Source organism: Planococcus citri, chromosome 1, assembly GCF_950023065.1.
Source record: "Planococcus citri chromosome 1, ihPlaCitr1.1, whole genome shotgun sequence".
Taxonomy (NCBI): domain Eukaryota; kingdom Metazoa; phylum Arthropoda; class Insecta; order Hemiptera; family Pseudococcidae; genus Planococcus; species Planococcus citri.
In genome coordinates this window covers 19,289,806-19,312,391 of record NC_088677.1, presented here as the reverse complement: position 1 = coordinate 19,312,391, position 22,586 = coordinate 19,289,806, and the positions used below count along the sequence as shown (strand labels likewise).

The 22,586-nt window shown below is 35.8% G+C and overlaps 1 protein-coding gene across 1 annotated transcript; it reads left to right on the top strand.

The window, feature by feature from the left end:
- Positions 1-5,666: 5,666 nt before the first annotated feature.
- Oga (O-GlcNAcase) lies at positions 5,667-21,127 on the top strand. Its single transcript, XM_065370262.1, has 16 exons — positions 5,667-5,984; positions 6,059-6,110; positions 6,193-6,526; positions 6,603-6,765; positions 6,851-7,132; positions 7,220-7,611; positions 7,703-7,897; positions 7,978-8,069; positions 8,139-8,331; positions 8,402-8,576; positions 11,979-12,032; positions 12,280-12,365; positions 12,969-13,165; positions 13,699-13,906; positions 13,999-14,161; positions 20,445-21,127. Exons 1-16 carry the CDS (start codon positions 5,909-5,911, stop codon positions 20,573-20,575), a joined length of 2,793 nt encoding a protein of 930 aa, XP_065226334.1. The 5' UTR covers positions 5,667-5,908; the 3' UTR covers positions 20,576-21,127.
- The last annotated feature ends 1,459 nt before the right edge of the window (positions 21,128-22,586 follow it).

Here is a 22,586-nt window from a genome sequence, read left to right as displayed (position 1 = left end):
AAGTGCTTAAGTGCATTTTTAGATTTTTGGTGAATTTTTGAAAATCAAATTCAGGCCAAAAATGAAGGGAAAAATCAAAATTTTACCCAATTGACCAAGAAAGCTGAAATTTGGGATATACCATATTTTTGACATGCCAAATCGATTGAAAACTGTTTCAAACCGTTTTGAGCAGTTTTGGAGCCTCCAGAACATTTTTGAAACTCGAAATTTCCACAAAATTTTATCAAAATGGAGTTGGAAAGCAGAAATTTATTCTGCAAACTAATTTCAATGCGCTACGAAGTACTGCCGGTAAATTTCAAGTCGTTTTGGAGCCTCCAGCAAGTTTTTGAAAATTCTGAAGCCTCCAGCAGATTTTTTAAATTTTAAATTTTTACAAAATTTCATCAAATGGCGATGGAAAGCTGAAATTTACTCTACACTCGAATTTTAACACTCTCTGAAGACGACTTCAGGTGGGTTCAAGTCATTTTGGAGCCTCCAGCGACTTTTTGAAAATTACTGGAGGCTCCAGCAGATTTTTTAAACTTTAAACTTTTACAAAATTTCATCATTGGAGATTGAAAGTGAAATTTATTTCGTAGAGTAATTTCAATGCGATATAAAGTCGCATACATGGTGGTTTCAAATGGTTTTGAAGCTTCCAGCTACTTTTTGGAAATTTCAATTTTCCAAAAAACGCCGTACGACCTTTCAAAAAGTCGCTGGAGGCTCTAAAACAACTTGAAATCCACCAGCAGTCCACTTCGTACTTCGATGAAAGTGGTAAATAAGCACTCGAAACTCACATATTCCACTAGTAATTGACATGCTGAAAAACTTTTGTTATCATTATTTTTTTGATTAAATGGTCCTTTCACTTGAAATAGATCAAAAAAATTTTTTGAAAAAAATCAAAATTCATCAATTTTGAGCGAAACATGGCCAGAAAATTATCGCGAAACATGCGTTCCCACTAATCTGAGGTCGCTAAACATGAATTTTGATTCAATTTCAACACAACTATACACCCTGCACTTCCCAATCCCACCAATTGTGTTTCACCACAAATTCCACCCCCCCCCCGCCCATAAGAAATTTTTTTTTGAAAAAGTAATCTGCGGGCTAATTAATGGTGTTCTGATTGAGCCATATACCAATTTTCAGCTTGTTCGGATGGTTTTCGGCCAAAATAACCCCAAAAAACACATTTTTATACTGTTTTTCGCCTGAGCAGGAAATATCCACTTTAAGAGTATAAGCTGTACTCCACTATACATCGCAATCTAAAAAATCCAGCAGAAATAGTGAAAAAAAATAATTTTCTGGGGTTGTAATTAAACGAACAAGCTGAAATTTAGTATATGACTGTTTCAGTAGAACATTGATGTGTCTGTACACAAATTTTACAAAAAAATAAATTTTGGGAGGGGAGGGGTGGATTTTGGAACGAACTTGATGGTGAGGGTTTCTTATTTAAAGTTGGGGTAAAATAGAATCAAAATTCGAGTTCAGCGACCTTGAATTAGTGAGGAAACGTGTTTCGCGATAATTTTTTGGCCATATTTGGCCCAAAATTTGACAAATTTTAATTTTTTTAAAATTCTGTTTTGCTCAATTATAAGAAAATGACTGTCTTAATCGAAAAAAATGCAATAACAAAACTTGTTTAGCATGCCAAGTACTAGTGGAATATGAGAGTTTCGAGTGTTAATTTCCTAATTTCATTTACCTACCCAACTTGGTGGGAAGTAGGTAGACGAAAGTTGGTAATAATCATTTGAAATCCATGTATTTCATTAGTACACGAGATGCTAAACAACTTTTGTTATCATCATTTTTTTGATTAAACAATTCTTTCACTTATAAATTGATCAAAAAATAATTTTGAAAAAATTAAAATTTGTCCATTTTGAGCTAAATATGAGCAGAAAATTAACACCAAACAGGTCCCCCACTAATTCGAGGTCGCTGAACTCGAATTATGATTCCATTTCAGCCCAACTTTCAACCCAGAACTCTCACCACAAAGTTTATCTCAAGATTCGCCCCCCTCCTATTGAAATTTATTTTTTGGAAAAATTTTTGTACACACGCATCAATGAGGTACTGGAACAGTCATGTACCAGATTTCAGGCTCTTCCGACGATTACAACTTCAGAAAATGAATTTTTTCACTATTTCTACTCGTTTTTAAGATCACGATGCAAAGTGGACTACAGCTCATATACAGCACCTGGATATTTCTCGCTTAGGCGAGAAATGTACTAAAAATGCGTTTTTTGGGGTTATTTTGGTCACATACTAACCGAATGAGCTGAATTTTTGTATATGGCCGAATCAAAACACCATTGATAGGCCTGTAGATTATTTTTTCAACAAAAATAAAATTGTCAAGAGTGGGGGTGAATTTTGTAGTAAAATGCGCTTGAGGGGGCAGGGTTTACAATTGCATAAAAATGGAATCAAAATTCGAGTTTAGCGACCTCGAATTAGTGGGTAGACCTGCTTCGAATTTATTTTCTGGTTATATTTAGTTCAAAATGGACGAATTTTGATTTTTTTTTCAATTTTTTTTTGTCCTTTTGTAAGTTAGCGATTCGTATAGTAGAAAAAGTGATCAGAACTAAACTTCTTCAACGTATGGATGTGAATAATAAAATATAAACTGTGAAAAAATCATTTTTTCGCGTTGTAACTATTAGATCAAAAATTTGAAATATAGCAATATACCTACATTAGCGATATGTTGGTACCTATACCTACTGTTTAAAAAAAAATTTTTGGGGTGAAATTTGACAATATAAGGGCTTGTTCGTATTGCAGAATTGAGGTTTAAATTGACTTCAAATTCGAATTCAGTGACCACGAATTAGGAGGGAAATAAATTTTTACTTGGGTAGGTATAGTTACCTATATCGTGCAGTTATTATTATTACCTCGTTATTCTGTTCAAAGTTGATGAATTTTGATAAATTTACTCCCAAAATGGATGTTTTGAAGAATGATTTGAACGGGACCGCGATTTTCGGAAAGAGCATGGTCTAAAACCCCCAATACCAAATTTTCAGCTGCCCAACTTCATATCTCGATATTTGACGAACGTTTGAATATTCAAAATTGACTGTTTTTGGTGATTTATGCTTTCTTCAAAAACGCACGTATTTGATGAGTAAAAATGATCAAAATAAGTCCTAAAACTGATATTAATTCCCCAAATCCAAATTTAACCATTTCCAGGCATTCTGGAGCCTTCGGCGCGATTTTTCAATTTCTCCAGAAGACGTAAATACGATGTTGGACATGCTAAAAATCGAGTTGTGTGTTATAATCGACCTGTTTCCCGAATTTATTCACATTTGAGCCGATTCTGGAAGGGACACCTCAAGAGTAGTTTTTTAACCAGCTTTTTTTCAAAATAAAAATATCCAAAAATCAAAAATTTCGAGTTCCCACGAGGGCGAATTTCACCATTTCCAACCATTCTGGAGCCTCCAGAACTATTTTTCAATTTCTCCAGAATTTTTCATTTGCTGCAGAAGATGTGAATACGATGTTGGGCAGCTAAAAATCGAGTCGTGTGTTATACTCGACCTGTTTACGATTGTGTTCACATTTGAGCCGATTCTGGAAGGGACACCTCAACAGTGGTTTTTTGGCCAGCTTTTTTCATAATAAAAATAGGTACCCAAAAATCAAAAATTTCGCATTTGCAAGAAAGTTATCGAAATATGCGCGAATCGCTGTATTTCGTCATTAATCAAGCCCACGAGGGTAAATTTCCCCATTTTCAGCCTTTCTGGAGCCCCTGGAGAAATTGAAAAATAGCTCTGGAGGCTCCAGAATGGTTGGAAATGGTGAAATTTGCCCCTCGTGGTTTTGATTAATGACGAAACACTGCGATTCGCGCAAATTTCCAAAATTTTCTCGCAAACTGGAAATTTTTGATTTTTGGATATTTTTATTTTGAAGAAAAAGCTGCTTAAAAAATCACTCTTGAGGTGTCCCTTCCAGATTCGGCTCAAATGTGAATAAATTCGTTAAACAGGTCGAGCATAACACACAACTCGATTTTCAGCTGCCCAACTTCATATTCACATCATCAGGAGCAAATTTAAAATTCTGGGGAAATTGAAAAATCGCGATGGAGGCTCCAGAATGGTTGGAAATGGTGAAATTTGGATTTGGGGAATTGATATCAGTTTTAGGACTTATTTTGATCATTTTTACTCATCAAATACGTACGTTTTTGAAGAAAGCATAAATCACCAAAAACAGTCAAATTTTGAATTTTCAAACGTTCGCCAAATATCGAGATATGAAGTTGGGCAGCTGAAAATATCGCGGCCCCGTTCAAATCCGAGGCGGACATACTTCAAGAGGTTCTTTCTTGTAAGTAGGCTACTTAAAATTAGGGGTATTATGTATCACATTCGTATAAATATGTATAATGCCGGGGGAAAACATCAACACATGGTCTCGTCTCTGTCTAATCATCTAATCTATCCAACTTACGTTAATTTATAAAAATTAAAATTAACTACGTACTTATGTACATCTACATACATAGGTACAATATGCTTGAAATAACGATTCCGCCATTCAACCATTGGTGACTTCGCGTCTTCCTATTTCATTCATTCATGGGATGGCGATCGGGGGGGGGGGGAAGGGTGAAGTCGGAAGGGTCTTTAGCAGTTTACTGTTACATTAGTAGTGGTGTTACATAGTTAGTATAGAGCAGGTAGAGGGTGTACAGAGGGAAGTAGCTATACTGTAGCTACAGTAAGCATTTCTGTCCGTCGCATTTCTAAATAAACCAGTTTGAAAAAAAATATCAGGATTGACCCACCCGCTACCATCTAAAATCAAATCAAGTACATATTTTAAAAGGGAGACAGTCGTGTTAGTTGCATACACTGACAACTCCCATCCTGGGTAAATTCAACGTTTCAAAAATCTATAGGTTGGCAGCGGCGCTGCGTTACCTGGATCTTGCCTTACGCACAACGTTCCGAGATGGGTGTAATGTCGCATGGGTCAAATGTCGCAAAGGAGAAATGGCAGCATTAATAACATCATGGGTCAAATGTCGCATGGGTCAATTGTACCAATTTGTAATTAAATTGTTGCCTGGGTCAAATGTCGCTATTTTGAATTACCCTGGGTCAATAGACCCGTTCATGGTGAGATATTCGGTTTTAATAAGCGTACGGGTACAGCGTGAATTTAACTAATATTTCGTAGTCGAAGCGTTTTTTCTTTCGTTGTGTGAGGGTTCACCGGGTTCACCGGGACAACTTTTGCATAGAAAAACAATGCTTAGACACCCACTATAATTCACACAACACTCGTACGCGAACGGGTCTATTGTCGCATGGGCGAAATGTCTATTTCACATCGGATATTCATGTGGGTGTAATGTCGCATGGGTCAAATGTCGCATATTGGTCTGATGCAAACATCTATCAGAACATGGGTTAAATGTCGCATGGGTCAAATGTCGTTTTGTGAATATCCAAAATTGATAAAAACATGGGTGAAATGTCGCATGGGTCATATGTCGCATGGGTCAAATGTCCTGGTCCCTTTTGTACAACCCTGCTGATGGCACTAAAAAGTGGCACGCGCCGGTGGCGCCACCACTCTAAGCAAAACGAAAACAAGAACGCCTTCGCGCACCTGGCTCAGTGGTTTATGAGAAGCCACGAAGAAGGATCATCCTTCCAATTTTGATCGAAAATAAGCATTTTTGTGCATAAATATGATAAATTCATTGTTAATTTTTCAATTCATCGTTCGGTATTTCGAATAATCTTTCGCATTTGTGTTGTTCAGAAATTGTTCGGTATAACTTCGTGCAAATTATGGTTCTGTAAACCCAGTACGCTGTTGGTTTAAATTGATTGCTTCGATAAAAGTCAGAATGACAGATAATAATTGTGATTCTTCTAACGATTCCACTTCCAAAAGTTCCAACTTCATTTGCGGTGTTGTAGAAGGTACGTTTTCATCTTTGTGCCTATGTGATGCCATTTCAGTTCAATGTACTAACTCATTTCCGTTTGTATTTCAGGTTTCTACGGCCGACCATGGACTTCGGAACAGCGTAAAGACTTATTTCAAAAGTAACGATTTTTCGGCAGTATTCATTTACTTATTATCTGTTTGTATCTGATGTGAATTATTATTACATTTTTACCCGAACAGATTGAAAAAATGGGGCATGGATTCCTATCTGTACGCTCCCAAAGATGACTACAAACATCGAGCATATTGGCGTGAATTATACACGGTGGAAGAAGCGGAACATTTGACTGGGCTGATTACATCAGCGCGAGACAATAATGTTACTTTTTATTACGCTTTGTCTCCCGGTTTGGATATTACGTATTCGAATCCGAAGGAGATCGCCGCACTGAAACGTAAATTAGAACAAGTATCGCAGTTTGGTTGCTGTGCCTTTGCATTATTATTCGATGATATCGAACCAGAAATGTCAGAAGCGGATAAAGAAGTTTTTCAGTCTTTTGCTCATGCTCAAGTTCGTATTTACGTTATGATCAACGAATAATTACTGAATCATTGTGTTTGTGTAACCGAAGTGTGTTTTCTTTCAGGTTTCGGTTACGAACGAAATATTTCAACATTTAAATCAGCCTAAATTCATAGTATGTCCTACGCAATATTGTTCAGCTAGAGCTACTCCTAATGTTCGTAATTCGGAGTATTTGAATACCTTGGGTTCCAAATTAGCTCCTGAAGTGGATATCATGTGGACAGGTGTGTTTTATTGTATAGAGCGGACAGCTCCGTTGTAAAATTGTTGTTACGGTTTATACTTAATTTTTGTTTGTTATTTTTTTAGGAACCAAAGTTATCTCGAGATTAATAACGAGCGAAAGTATCGAAGAACTCACCGAAGTACTGAAGAGACCACCAGTCATATGGGATAATATTCACGCCAACGACTACGACCAAAAACGTATATTTTTAGGACCATATCAAGGACGCTCGCCTGAGATAATAAAAAAATTACGCGGCGTTCTGACCAATCCAAATTGCGAATATGGAGCTAATTTCATCGCTATTCATACTTTAGCTCAGTGGAGCAGATGTAGCTCTGACGGCACACCTGACTTACTTCTCAGTAAGTATTTTCAAACGAAAGTAATCGTATTACATTTTTTTACGTATCGTCAACACGAAACTCCTATTCTGGGCCATTTTTCCGCAGACGAAAGCGTATCAGCCGATATCAAATTGGAAACCGAAACCGAAGACGGCATCTCGGAAGACATTCCACCTACTCTGCCGGAGAACATTTATCATCCTCGTAGAGCTTTGAAAAACGCCATTACAGATTGGTTTGCCGAATTCAAACGTCACAAACAAGCTTGGGGACCGATATCGAAACCGCAGCCAGCAGTCACAATGGCTATACCGATACCAGTACCTATTATTCCGTCCATTAATACTTGCATGAGTTTAACTACTACTACGCAAGCTACCACTACCGTTTGCTCTCCTATCGTCGTTCCTTCGCAAACGATTACCGTAGGAAGTGCCGCCAACGGTGGCGATCCGGCTAGTAATCAATTACAAGCGTTAGCCGAAGCTTGTAATACTGTAAGTTGAATATCATCTAGCAGTTAGCAGTCTAGTAATAATACTTCGAGCTGATTCGATGTTGGTGGATATTTTTTTTTTTTTTGTACAGATTACTGTCAACTCCAGCTTATTGCAACCGACCACTACCACACCTGTGATCTTGAATTCGTTAGCTTCGGAATGCAAAGTCATCAGCGAACCAATGGAATGTAATCTTACTCCGGTGGATTCTCCTTCGCATATGAAATCTAATAATTCTTTAGACGTTCCTATGACCGATACTTCCAATAACGTAGAAGTTCAAGTAATTGCTAATCCTTTTTTTTTTCTAGTTTTACTCGTCGATTGCGAAGTACATATTAATGATTGTGATGGATTTTACAGAATTCAAACTCGTCATCCATGCTAGTTGAAACTCCCAGTCCTGGTAATACAATGGTCGTGGATTCCACTCAAAGTGATACTGCCAACGAAAAGTAAACCATAATGAACGCTTGAATCCTTCGTCGATAGTTTTACGTTATCTAAGGAAGATTTTTTATTAGGGATTATGACAGAGAACTACGATACGAAGATCTTTCACTGTTATGCGATTTGTTCTATTTACCATTCGAACACGGAGCCCAAGGCTTACAAGTTTTGCAAGAATTCAATTGGCTAAAAAGTAACGCCCATCTAGTCTCTGAGTCGAATTTACGAAAACATACGAGGTCCACGTCTGGTGAAGATTCGCCCGAGGTAGTATTACTCGCCTTTTTATAATATTTCCTGCGATCAATTTGCTAAATTATTTGTGTTAATTGTCTAGGTTCAAGAATGGAAAGACCGAGCTAAAAAATTAGAGGAAATTAGCGCCGCTATGAACAGATTACACGAACGCTTGACTTTCTGTAATAATCGCGAGCTGTTGTATGATTTATATCCTTACGTATGGGATATGAGAGGAGTTGTTTCGTTGTTGAATTCTTACGTCAAGTGGTTAGGTGAGTATTTTTCTGAATAAGAGCTGCTTGATTTTGTGAAATCGCCTGGGTGTGGCGAATGTCTTTATGCGTAGGACTAATGTAAATGCTTTTGGTGATATTGATTGGGTCGCGTGTTAAGTACATACGAATTCATGAAACTATTGCCCAGAGTACAGGGATTGTACTCGGTTACACTTCAAGTAACCAAGTTACTAACAGTAACTTATGGTTACTTTTTGAAAATGTTGGTTACTAAAAGTTACGTTTTCCGAAAAAAAAACATAAACGGCATCACTGCTTTTTCAGCGTTACGAATTTAATTTTTTCTGTTTTGATGATTTTTCTTTTAAAATGTACTTAGAGATTTTCTAATTTCAACAGGTAGATATTATTATTTTTGAATTTCTCGATGGTTTTTAGTGAATTTTCTTCTGTTTTTATTGATTTTTACATCTCGAATTTTGGTGGTGATTTTTTTCCAAAATAATGTTTCCATGATTTTGCTCTGAATTTTGATGATGTTTTTCGCTTGAATTTTTGCCCAATTTCATCACCTTGAATTCTCGTGATTTTTTCATTGAAATTTTCCCTCGAGTTGTGTGATTTTATTGCTCAAATGGTCGGGATTTCTCCTTATTTTGGTTCGATGGCTTTTTTTGAATTTTGTGAATTTTTTTCTTCGTCGATTTGGTGAGTTTTCTTTTGAATTTTTGTAGATTTTTCCCTATTCTGACGGGTATGATTTTTCTGAATTTTCGCGAGTTCTGGTTTTCAAGTGTTTCGATAATTTTCTCAGAATTTTCATTCTTTTATATTTTCACATTTTGGCAAAGTTTTTCCAGTCTTGACAAACTTCTTTAAAATTGAATTTTCACGATTCTGTGGTTTTTATTCTACATTGAGATCCTTTTTTTTCCTAAATTTTGACTGCATTTTTTTTATTTCAACAGTTTTTTTTGAGTTTTGTGCTTTAAAAAAACAAGTGATTTTTTTTCCTCACATTTTTGTAGAATTGTGATTTTTCTTCTTCCAAAAATCAATTTCCTTTAAATGTTAATCTTTTTTTTCGAGAAGGGAGGCAAGCTTCTTCAAGATTTGATGACTTTATTAATTTTTTTTTCACTTTTTGTGGTGGATTTTTCTGCATCTTGATATCTTTTATTCGTTGATCCCTCTCTCTCTCTCTTCCTCTTCCCTTCCAGTTATGAGGAAAGGTGCTCCGGATTTCCTCTCTCTTTGAACAGTTTTTTTTTCAAGTTCGAATTATTTTTTTCTGTTGAATCTTCTTGAGTTTTGCTAGAAATTTTTCGATGATTTTTCTCAACATTTTTTTGATTTAGTTCCAAATTTATACTTACCTAAAATTTTAGTTCCCGTGAGTTTTCTGTTCCGAATTCTTAATGATTTTTACTCAAGTGAATTTTCGAGATTTTTTCATTTTCATCATTTCCATAATTTTGTTTTGAATTTTATTGACTCGTTTTTGTGCCTAAATTTCTGTTCTTAATTTCGGCGACATTTTTTTTCTTGAATTTTCGAGATTTTTTATGAAATTTTCTCCTAATTTAGCCCCAAATTTTAGTAATTTCTTCTGCCTAAATTTTTGCGGAATTCTCCTGCTTACAGATTTTTTTCGAGTTCTTTGGACTTCGAGGCTTGATAATTTTATTTATAATGTTTTGTGGATTTCTTGTTTTTTTTTCAAGTCTTATTCTTTTGAATTCTCATAGGTTTTATTTTCCAAGTTTTTGACGATTTTCCCCGAATTTTCGTGTTTTCTCTTGTGCGTAAATTTTTGCGAAGTTTTCGCAGTTTCATCGTTAAATTTCGTGAATTTTGTTTTGAATTCGTGCGAGGTTTTTTCTTAAATTTTAGTGCTTTTTACTTTAATTTTTTTGATGGAGTTTTTTTAAGATAATCAAATTTTCATTCAGAAATCCTCGTGATTTTTTTCAACTTTTTATATTTAAAAAAACTCTGTTTTTTTGGTTCATTTTGAATTATGCGATTTTGATTTACTTATTAAAAGATCACGAAGATGTTTTTCAACAATTTTTTTTTCATTCCAGATCTTGATGGTCATTTTCTCTCAATTATAATTTTGTCACTTTTTTTCCATTTTTTTTTTGAATCGTGTCATTTTTTGACAGTTTTTAAGGAGTTTTTTTTTCTTTTCGAAACAAGGTACATTTTTCTGTATTCGAATTTTTAAAATGATTTTTACAAATTACTTTTTTTTCCAAATTTGGATTGCAATCTCTCCCCCCCCCTCCACCGCCGCCTTTTCCTGTTAATTTTAATAAGTTTCCCGTTCTAAAATGATTCTTCTTATTTATGGATTTTTTTTTTACAAATTATTAATTATTATTTCTCAACACTCGAATAGTTTTTTTCCCTCAAATCCTCGCTCATGTCAGCATTTTTTCTATTTTACGATTGGTATTTTTGTGTTTGATTTTGAATTAAAGATTAAAATAAATTTCGTTCCACCCTGTTCCGGTAGACTTCCCCCTCTTCTTTCAATTTTTGCAATTTTTTCAGTAGCTTAACACATTTTTTGATTATGTTTCCGGAATCCAATATTTTTTTGATACTTTCTTTTTGTATTTTGATCTACGAGTAGTTCACTTTCGAAATGTTGATAATTATCTGTTTTGAGCTCTTGCTAGTTTTTGTTTTTTTTCTAAAATGGATTGTATTGGAATATTTCAATGTTTTTTCCTGTGTTTTTTGAAAAAACTGCTATCGAAATTTTCGTTACTTTTTTTTTAAATCTAAAATAAAATGTAATGTTTTGTATGCATTGAAATTTTTTGGTTGCAACTTTTGTTTACATTAACATTTTTTTGGGTTACTTTTTGGTTACTTCTTCCGGCTTTTTTGGTTACCAAAGTTACTTTTTTTGAGAAAAATTTGAGTACAATCCCTGAGAGTAGTACGTGGGTTGAATATCCTGTTTTCATTGTTTGCTGTTGTTATAATTACCTAATCCCCCAAATAAGATTTTTGTTTGCTACGTGCATACAGAATCGGTTTTTGCCAACGAATAAGATGGAAAGGGGTAAAATATAAATATTTAATATGACTTCGCCGCTTGAAAACCGCTTATAAAAACAACGAACTGTTCCTCGATTGTATTGTAAAATAACGAATGAAATCTTTTGGAGATTTATGAAGATAGATAACACGAACGGAATGTGAAAAGGCGTAAATTTTCATTAATTCGTATTCATAACTCGTTTCCAAGTGTGTTAAGGGGGCCTTTTTCAATATTTAATAGAACATTAATTATTTAGATTTTTTTTTTTTATTATTTAAGCGATTAATTATCTGCTAAGTGACTGAAAAAGCGCTATTTCTGCGTAAGAATTTGTACATTATTATATTTTAATCGTTGTTTTAAATGTATTTCTCTTTTAGCTAACGGTCATTTTCCACAAAGCATCGGAAGTTACACATTGGGAAATTATACATGTACGTTTCATTATCATTAAGAATCAATGTAGGTAGCGATTAGAAATAAGTAGGTATAGTAATCCTTGGAATATTCCCTTGGAAGCCTGGAATGATATTGGACTCTTTATTAACACATAGTATCGTTTTAATATTACATGTTATGACTTATGAGTAATGGCAGCAAAAATCTTATTTATTCGTTATCGTCTGTCGATAGCCCAGAAACGTGTAAAACATATTCTCAAACGTTATTTTTCATTTACAGGGTTTTCTAAAGGATGGAAAGAAAGCTTCATGAGCGGAGATCAAGAACCTTGGGTATTCAGGGGAGGATTAACTTCGGATCTACAGGTAAATCCATTTCCGGTGGCGGAATTTTTCATCCTTATAAAAAAATGTCATTGGTATTGTTTATTTTTGTGTTTCTTTTTTTGTTCGTTTTCATGTTCGAAAGGTTTATTGGTTTTTGGATTGTGATCTTTTGGTTGTTTTATGCATGAATTTCATAAGTTGTTTTCAGGTTTTTAAAGTATTGTTTTGATTACGGAGCAAAGCGGAAAGTGCATTACGTTTGGTCTGCGAGAGTCAGTTGCTTTGAAATTTCAAACTGGTCTGAATTTTTTTCTTCATTTCGAAATTGAGAAAATTGTTGAGGAATCGATAGTTCTGCATTGATGGAGCTGTTGGGCGAGTAATATCGAGTAATCGATATTTTTATCACATTTCATTCTATTTTTAAGGCTGCGCTGCGCGTTTATTTATTTAATTATCATAATTATGTTTCGCGTCCTTCGACTCCATCAAAAGAAACATTTCGAGAATACTCTGTAATATATTGATAACTTTCGAGTGAGAGAAAATCGCAAAATCTGACTCGGAAATCGGCTAAATGGACACATTTGGAAGCGTATCACACGATTTAATGGGAATTTTCTGCTGTGAAATTTGTTACAGAGGTTAATACCTGTAGATTCGGGCAGCGATTTATTCGTATACAAAGCGCCGGAAGTGCCTTTGAATAAGATTTACACCATCAGGCCTTATCTATTGGAAGACGAAGTCTCGGTGTACGACGTTTGTCGCAAAACCTGTCTAGATGGATCAGACGGAACCGAAATATTTTCCGAGTATCCTAATTTGGCTCCAGAAAGGTAGGCTTGCGGTTGTTGTAATAATATTTCTCTTTATGTTGTAGTTTTACCAGTCTGCAGTCCCCAGGGTATTTATTCGTCATTTTTTTATTTTTTTATTTATTTGTGTTTTAGTATTATTATTATTATTATTATTTTCAATTTCATGCGCGGAACAATCAAAGTGAGATTATTTGATCGAGATCAGTTGCTGTTGTTCGTAAAAGAAACTTTTCGATGGTGTAGGCTAAATTTTTCACGCTGAATTTATTCTAAATTGTATGAAACGTGAAACATCAGTTTTTGGACAAACGTTAGTTTTGTGAAGACTGACAGAAAAATGGATTAGAATCATGGCGCTTTATACGTATTTTATTGGTTTTACAATAGCTGAAAAACGATTTCTGGTTATTTAACTGAAATTAACCCCGGCGCGTTAGAAAATAACGATGCGCGAGCGCGACTGCTGCATGCGAAGCTGCCTCTTGCTGTGCGTTTTAGTATTTTTTTAATTCAATATTATAATTTTGGGGTTGTTTTGATGATTTTTGCAGATTGGTCGGCGCCTTTGTTACGTTCTGTCCTGAATTCTGTTTCGTGGTTGAAGATAACAACGGTGTGGTCGGATACGCGTTAGCTGCGTTGAACGCCAAACAGTTCTATCAGAAAGTGAAAACTGCTTGGATTCCAGAAATGTGTTCCAAGTATCCGGAGAATTTGGGCGAAATGGAAAATGAAGGCGTAGCCCTAACTCAACCCAAAGTACGATCATTTTTAGATTTTTTTTTTTTTTGCGATCCTCGATGCTTCCCTATTCTTTTTCACATTGGATTTGGAATTTTATTTGCTTTTAGGAGATGATTCGTTGGTTCCATTCGTTTAAAACGGATTCATTACCGGAGAATATGTTAACGCAGCATCCGTCTGTAATGTGTGCTTCTTTACTGTCCGTTGTTTCGGATCCAGCTGTCGCCAAACGTCTAATAATTTGCTTATTAGCTGCGTTACGAGCTAATGGTAAGACGAGTATATTTTTTTTTCTCGTATCTGGTCGACATGCCTAAATTAACATGAAAAACTCAATCTAAATCTAAATACCCTTCTCCTGCCAGTACTCAAGGAATCTAACTGCTTCATCGTCAAGTGCCCCATTTAATTTTCCAGGATTGATTTTTCCTGATAATTCACACTCAAATTAGTGTTTGTCAGTCTGAACATCGCCGCATTCACACAGATCATCATCAGCCTACTGCCATCTGTGGAGGTTGTACTTGGATTGTGTGACTCCACTCCGACCAATTTGTTAAGTGTTTTCCACAGTCCATATTTCAATAATATTCTCCACTTGGTAGGGCTTCCTGCCTAGTTCTTCCCTGGCCACCTGCATTCCATATGCGACATCTATCTGTGCTAGGGGTATCTTTTAGTTCTTCAACTGTTTTCATGAAAGTGTGTCTAGATCTGAGGCGGGTTTCTGCCAGTTCTCCATATCCATACATAGGATGCAGCGGATTTTTTAGCATCTTTGTCTTCTCTACCATGGATGCAACTTCACATCTGACTGCTGGTGGGGCAATTCCACTCAACTCATATAGGTTATTTAATAGTGTTGGGTGTAAGCACCCTGTCACCAATCTACATGCTTCGTTTAAGATTAAGGGTATATCAACTTTACTTGCATGTGCTGAACGACTCCCCCACTGAATAGCACAGTGCCAGTGCAGATGCTCTCATAACTTGGGGCTTAGCTCTCCAACTGCTGCCTGCTAGTTTGCGAATTATATTTGTTCCGGCTGCAACTTTCATTGTAGTTGCCTCACAGTGCCTTTTGTAGGTCAATGACCTATCTAGGGTTACACCCAGGTATTTGGGGTTATCTGCATGTTTCAGATCTGTTCCACCCCATTAAGTATTCAATTGTCGCTTTGCTTCACAGTTTCTGAGATGAAAAGAGCATGTCTCTGTCTTTGCTCATTGTTGGATTTGGTTTGAGGTGGTTATCTTTATAGTAAGTGTTCAGTTCTTCTATAGCCTGATTTAGTGTGTCCTCTACCTCCGCAAATGTATCATGTTGGGCAGTTAGTGCAACATCATCTGCATACAGAAAGTGATTAGTATGTGGTCCAATTGGTTGGTCATTGGTCTAAATGTTGAAGAGAATTGGTGACAAAACACTGCCCTAAGGCAATCTGTTCTTTTGCCGCCTCCAGGTGCTGTTTTTACCATTGAGTGTCACATAGAATCTTCTGTCTTTCATCAGCATAGTGATTATCTGTGTAAATTTAAAATCCTTTGTAAGTTGGTACACCTTATACTGGAGTAGTGGGTGGCACACTGTGTCAAAAGCTGCTGTAAGGTTGACAAACATTACTCCAGTGACTTTCTTCTTTTCAAAGCCATCTTCAATGTGCTGTGTCAAGTGTAATATCTGGCCAGTGCATGATTTTCTTGATCTAAATCCAGCCTGCTGTCTGATCAGCCCCGCATCTATACAGTCAGCCATGCGATTTAAAATGACTCTTTCAAAAATATTGTATAGGTGACACAACAGGGAGATAGGCCTGTAGCTCTTTGGGTCATTTGCGTCTTTGCCTGGTTTCTGTATTGTAATAACATGTGCCTGTCGCCATAGTCTTGGCATTCTTGAAGTTTCTATATAGGCATTAAATACTTTTTGGATCCAATTTATTGACTTTGGTCTGATGTGTTTGATCTGTTCAGTATACATGTTATCCACACCAGCAGCCTTCCTATTTTTGGACAATTTGATTGCAGACTTCACTTCTTTATTAGTAATTGGTGTGGCAAAGTTATTCACTTCCACATCCATGCATCTTTCCACTTTTGTTTGGCTGCTTTTGCTATCACGCTGTCAGTCTTGCCATTCAGGAGTAGTTGATGGGCTACTTGGTTAGCTGTAACCTGAGTGAAATTGCTCTGATGGGTTTTGCCTCCATCAAGTCTCTTCAATAGTTGCCAAGCTTTTCTACTATCTTTGCAGAAATCCAGATTTTATACTAATTCCTGCCATTTTTTCTGTCTAGATTCTGCTATATCACTTACTAATTGATTTCTGAGTTCAATAGTCTCATCACTGATCAGTGATCACTGAAAGGATTTTCATTAAATTTTTTAATATGTGATGCGCTCTGTGAAATAGGACCACAAGTTGGAAAATAAAATTGTTCAGTACGAGGGGAGTTCAAATATAACCCGGAAGTTTTCCATAGACATGTGAGAAATTGAGTTTGGAAAATGTGGCTGCACTGGATGATAGATCGGAGTGTTATGAAACGTGAAGAGCAGCTGGAACCGCAAAATCTCACTTTTTAGTGTATTTTTAGCCATGAGCAAAAATGACGATCTAATTTTCGTTGCGCAACGCATCATTTTTGGTTTTTTGGTCAAAAATCATGTAAAATCGGCGGAAAATTATTGAAAATTACGCGAATAGTTCAGGGATGAGTGCCTTACTGAGACCCAAGCGTATGAATAGTGTTCCACTTTCGGAAAGGGCAAAAAAGTTGCGACAAAAGGAGTGCCAGTTGAAGCAATTTTAAGGGCATCAGCTGGGAAGGTGGTGTGTATAGTGTGTTTGGACATGAGGGGGTAATCTCATGCGATTTTCTGCTCAAGCAACCAACTATGAACTCACTATATCGTAGTAGGCTTCTAAGAAACACCTTAAAACCTTCCTATACCCATCAAAACGACGAGAAATCGCTATTCTTAGTGTGATATTGCTGCAAAACAGTGTCAGGTCACCTACAGCTCAGCTTCCGAGTAAAATATTGAACAAATTGGGATGAAAAACACTGGGGCACCTTCCATATAGTCCAGAATTAATACCTTGTTGATAATTATTAAATTGGTCCATTGATAGAGGCCCTGAAGGAACTTTATTTCAAAAGTAATAATTAGGGGAAATCATTTTTGCGCAAGTGACTATTTGAAAAGCTGCGAACTTTCTGCAAAAAAAGAACCATAAAGCTCCCAAATACGTGGCAAATGCACAAACCTTATGAGAGAGACCACCAAGAATAACTGTACAAAATTTTAGCACTGTAGGTGTATAACAAAAATTTTTATGGAAAATTTCCGGGTGATATTTGAACTCCCCTCGTACATTAAAATAATCGAATTGTGATATCAATTTTCAAGTTTTGTTATATTTTGAAAGAACACACTTCTAAGAACTTGTGTACAAATTTTCAACGCAAAATATTGGTTAGTTTGTCTGTAATTATGTGTTATAAAAGCGCTTATCAGATTTTTAAAAAGGATCACAAGTCAGTAATCACGTTTTGGTGATTTTTTCTGCTCTTTCCTGTTATTTAATTATGTTAGTTTCACAATAAAATTAGTTGTATACCATTAGAAAACCCATTTTTAAAAATATTTTTGGTGGCTGGGTGACTGTGGTGACAGCTTGGCACGCCGGAGGTCACGGGTTCAAGTCCAGCTGCCGGCAAAAATTGTAAAAAATTTTTTTCACTCATTTCTGTTTCAAGTCCTGAGTTTTTGTAAAATTATCATTTTTTTTACACATTTTTACGTTTTTTTTTCAAATTTCTTGCGTCATTTTCCTACTTTTGTGAGTAATGAATTTATGCATGCCTTGCATAATATCAGAACCATCCATCCATATAACGTAATTTTTTTTTTTTACAGCATCCCATGGTACCCAGCAGTGGCGTAGCCAGGGGGGCGAAGGGGGCCATGCCCCCCCCCCTTGCGAGCGAAAATTTGAAAGAAAACATGCAAAAATGGGTGTTTTTTTGTTGTTTGGACCCATTTTTTCTAAAAAATTTCGCTCACGCTTCGCTCGAGCAGTAATTTTGCTTTCATTTTCATAAAATCACCACACATCACAGTAGGTTTCCAGAAAATTACCCCTCATTTCGATTTTTCATGCCTAAAAATCTGGTTTTGCCCCCTCCTTGAGAAAATCCTGGCTACGCCACTGATACCCAGGATACACATGAAGGGCTAATTGTGAAAGTCGCCTTAGTCAGCAGTGATTTTTGTACATAATCAATGAAAACATTGTTGTCCTGCTTCAGTGATAATGTAAAATCTTCATGGTCAAGTATTAAAAAAACATCTTCAATTATCCCAGAATGCATTACAATACTCATTTTTCCCTTTAAAATTGATGAAATATGAAAAAAAAATGTTTAAAGTTATGTGAACAAAAAAATGACTAAGGCGACTTTCACAATTAGCCCTTCACATATTAAAATTTCAGATAAATATGTAAAGTGGTTTTGAAGTAAAAAAAATAATATGTGCTCGGAAACGCAAAAAAACTTTAAACTGATTTATCTCAAAAAGTATTTTTTCAAAATTAAAACTTAGAGGCGCCGTGTCTCGGGTATTTTTCAACCAATTTTCAATATTTTTATATCAAAATGTTCGGAATGAAGTCCTCTAATAATTAAGCAAAAAAAATCAATTTCAATTTTTCTGATTTGTGGTCCTGTTTCACAGAGCACATCACATATACTCCTTGTATTGTGTCATGAGGTGCAGCTCCATTCCAGAGATATACTCCTTTCTTGCTCCCCTTCGAATATGATATTTTGAGGCTTTCTTAACAATTTCATTGAAGAGTTCATAATTTTCTGGTATTGGCAGTGGGTCATCTATCTTTTCTTCAATTGCCTGTTTAAAAGATTCCCAATTGGCCTTTTTGAAATTGAATCTTGAAGGTAGGTTTTCACATTTAATTGGGCTGATGACCACGTTAATTTCACATATAATTGGCCTGTGTTGGGTTTGGGGAATTGGATGTGCTACTCGTTTGTGACATCAACTTGAGATTCACTTCGAAACAAAAATGTTATCTGGGTTATATCCGCGTTTCCATCTTCCACTATTGAAGGATGCTGGCAGTTTTGCATCAAAGACTAAGCTCAGCTGCTGCTCTTCTCCACTATGTCACCATCTGTATCATTTTCAGCATATCCCCAGCTTACACTATGGCTGTTGAAGTCTCCAACTATTATTCTTGTTTCTGTGAGTGGAACATTGCTGTTTTCTTTCCATGTAAATTCCACATTTGGTGGTTTGTAAACTGTTGAGATTAAGCAGTCTCCCATGTCAATTGTTAGAATCTTAACATTATTTTCATTAGACAGTGATGTACTTTTTACCTCCATGTTTGGTTTAACTAGTATGGTACTTCCATATTTCTGACATCGACTTTTATTAACCTAGACCGCTAATCATACGCGAAAAAAAAACAATTGGTTATGTCGCCAACTCTGTGTAATAAACAAACGCAACTGCGCATGAGTCAACAACTGATGATGTGAGTGTGTGTGTATATGTGTGTATATTGCTGTTAGTAGTTGAGTTGAGTTTACGGTAAGGGTAAACCGGGGTAAACTCAACTCAACTACTAACAGCAATGTACACACATATACACACACACTCACATCATCAGTTGTTGACTCATGCGCAGTTGCGTTTGTTTATTACACAGAGTTGGCGACATAACCAATTGTTTTTTTTCGCGTATGATTAGCGGTCTAGGTTAATAAAAGTCGATGATTTCTGATGGGGTCTATCAATAATGAGTTTCATTCCTTCAATTTTTGGCTTCTGGCTGTCTCTGCGCCAGTGTGTTTCTTGAATGGCAATCACATCTATGTTTAGGTTCTTGACCATTTCAGCTAGTATAACTTCCTTCGGCCCTGACAGGCCCTCTATGTTCATGGACATGATCCTTAAGGGAGGTGTCCTCATTGGAGGCCCTGAGAAAGGCCATTTTAACCTAGGTGTAGGGTGCATGATAGACCAGTGATGGAATGATTGGCCAGCAGTTAAACTACTGTTTCCAGGGGGTGCCAGCTTATTGAGAGAAAATCTATAGTATAAAGCTACAAGCAAAAAAAGTTCAGCAGGCTCTCATTTGGCTCCAATTATACCTAGGAAGCTAATTTTTTTTTCAATAGAAAGCTCTCGACGAGTACTTGATGCGAAAAATAAAGCGAAGCCCAAATTGTGATTTTTAGGGCCCCAAATTTGAGAAAAAGGGGGCTAAATTCAACATAAAAAAATTTTGGAAATATGTTTTCTTCCAAATTGCATTATAAACCTAATTCCAAAATTTGAACCAATTTGGTCCCATACAGAGGGAGAAATGGCCCAAAAACTAATTTTTGGGCCCCCTCCTCTAAATTTATGAAAACTGAACCGATTTTGCTGATTTTTTTTTCAAAGTGATCCTCTTATGTAATGAATTATTGAAAACGGAAGTAATTTATGATTATGACGTTCGTTGAATCCATTTCAGGTTCATTTGGAGTATACGTAACGGTGAGTACAGAAGACAGGAATTTCATCGAGTTCTACAACAAGTTGGGCTTCGTTGAGATATGTCACGGTCTCAGCTCCGAATGTGTGTACTTGGGCAGGATCTTTTAGCGTTTATTATGAATAATTACCTATTCAAATTGTATTGAAAATCCTTACGATGTATTCTCGTAATTATTTCTGTTTTCATTTTTATCATTTCTTTTGTTAGTACCCATTTTTATTTATTTATTCGTATTTCGTTCATTTTTTCAGAATGGTTTTTTTAAAAAACATTTTTTTTTATGTATTTTCCATTAATTTTGCTTTAGATTATTTCTTCGCGGAAGTGTAAAGTTGATTAATTTACTGTTACTTACGGCGTATTAATAGTATTTCTTTTTTTTCTAAATTAATGGTCATTTTCGTCGGCGACTGAGTCGATTTTATAGATTTTTATTTGTCGTATTTGAATGAATATCGGTTGAGATTAGTGTATTTAATTTCTGTATGCATGTGGCAGTGTATCGGTGGAAGTGCTATGGTATGTTTAGTTTAGATGAGCGACATTTATGTGATGTTATTTTAATATCCAATATTTTTGTTAACAGTTTGTGTAATATTGATTATTAAGAGAATTATTACGTTAGGTAAAGTAATAAATAAACGTATCCAAAGTTTTTAGTTCTGTTAGTTTATTTATTAAGTATAATTTGAATTATTTTAATTCGCCCATCGTTGGTAATAAAGGAATCAGATACAAAAGATATCGAACTATGAATGATGACGTGTTTACTGTTGGTCTGTTGATTAGGTAAAAGTTTCTGAGAATTCTGGCCAGACGAAACAAAAATCAAGATCAAAGAGAATGATGCCTTTTTTACCACAAGTTGAAACTGATCGCCAATAGAATAATTATTTTTTGAGAAATGAGGAAAAATTGTGACGTGATCTATCACTCTACTGGTTCAGTTTTGTTCAGTGAGAATATTTGAACTTTCCAGCAGAAATGAAATGAGCAACAAATACTTGAATAAGTAAGTAAGTAATGCGTCAACATGTCAGAAAATTGTAACAAAAAATAAAGATAAATTCAAAACGTTATAAAATACTAAATAGTTATTTACCTGAGGGAACAAACTTCACTTTTCTCAAAAAATCATTCGATTTGTTTGTTTTGTTTTTCTCAAGTACCTATTAACTATGTTAGGTATTCAGACTTTCCAGATGAAGATGAAAAAAAAACTAAAAATCTAAATTTTGGCAAAATGGTTGAATTTGGTGATAATTTATGAAAAATGTCCAAAATCATACCATTGATCAGTACCTCCATTATGATCAATATACCCAAATTTCTGCTTCCTATGTCATCCCCACCCCATTTAAGGTAAGAAAAACCACATTTGACCCCAATTTTTGACCCCCTCACCCCTAAAATTGATCTAGAAGGTCCAAATTTTCAGCATGCAATGGGAGGGTGCCCCATGAGTGATTATTGCAGGTTTCAACCTTCCAACCCTATTTGACCTCTCTCCAGGGCCAAAAAGTGGGTTTTTGGTCTATTTTACACGTTTTTCAATTTTTCAGACAACCTACAGCCTCTCCAAATTGATCTAGAGGGTCCAAATTCTCACAGTACAATGGGAGGATGTACTCTAAGTGCCTTTTGCATGTTTCAACCTTCCAACCCCATTTTTACAGAAAGGTCATGCATAATATGACTCCAAATAGATGAAAAGGGTCCAAAATCATACAATTGGTCAGAACCCCCATTGTGATCAACATATCCAAATTTCAGCTTCCTAGGTCATCCCCACCTCGTTTTACGTGGGAAAAACCACATTTGACCCAACTTTTGACCCCCCTCACCTCTAAAATTGATCTAAAAGGTCCAAATTTTCAGCATGCAATGGGAGGGTGCTCCATGAGTGATTATTGCAGTTTTCAACCTTCCAACCCTGTTTGACCTCTCTCCAGGGTTAAAAAAAAGTGGATTTTTGGTCTATTTTACGTGTTTTTCAATTTTTAAGACAGCCTACAGCCCCGCCAAATTCATCTAGAGGGTTCAAATTTTCACAGTATAATGGGAGGGTGTAGACGAAGTGCCGTTTGCCTGTTTCAACCTTCCAACCCTATTTGACCC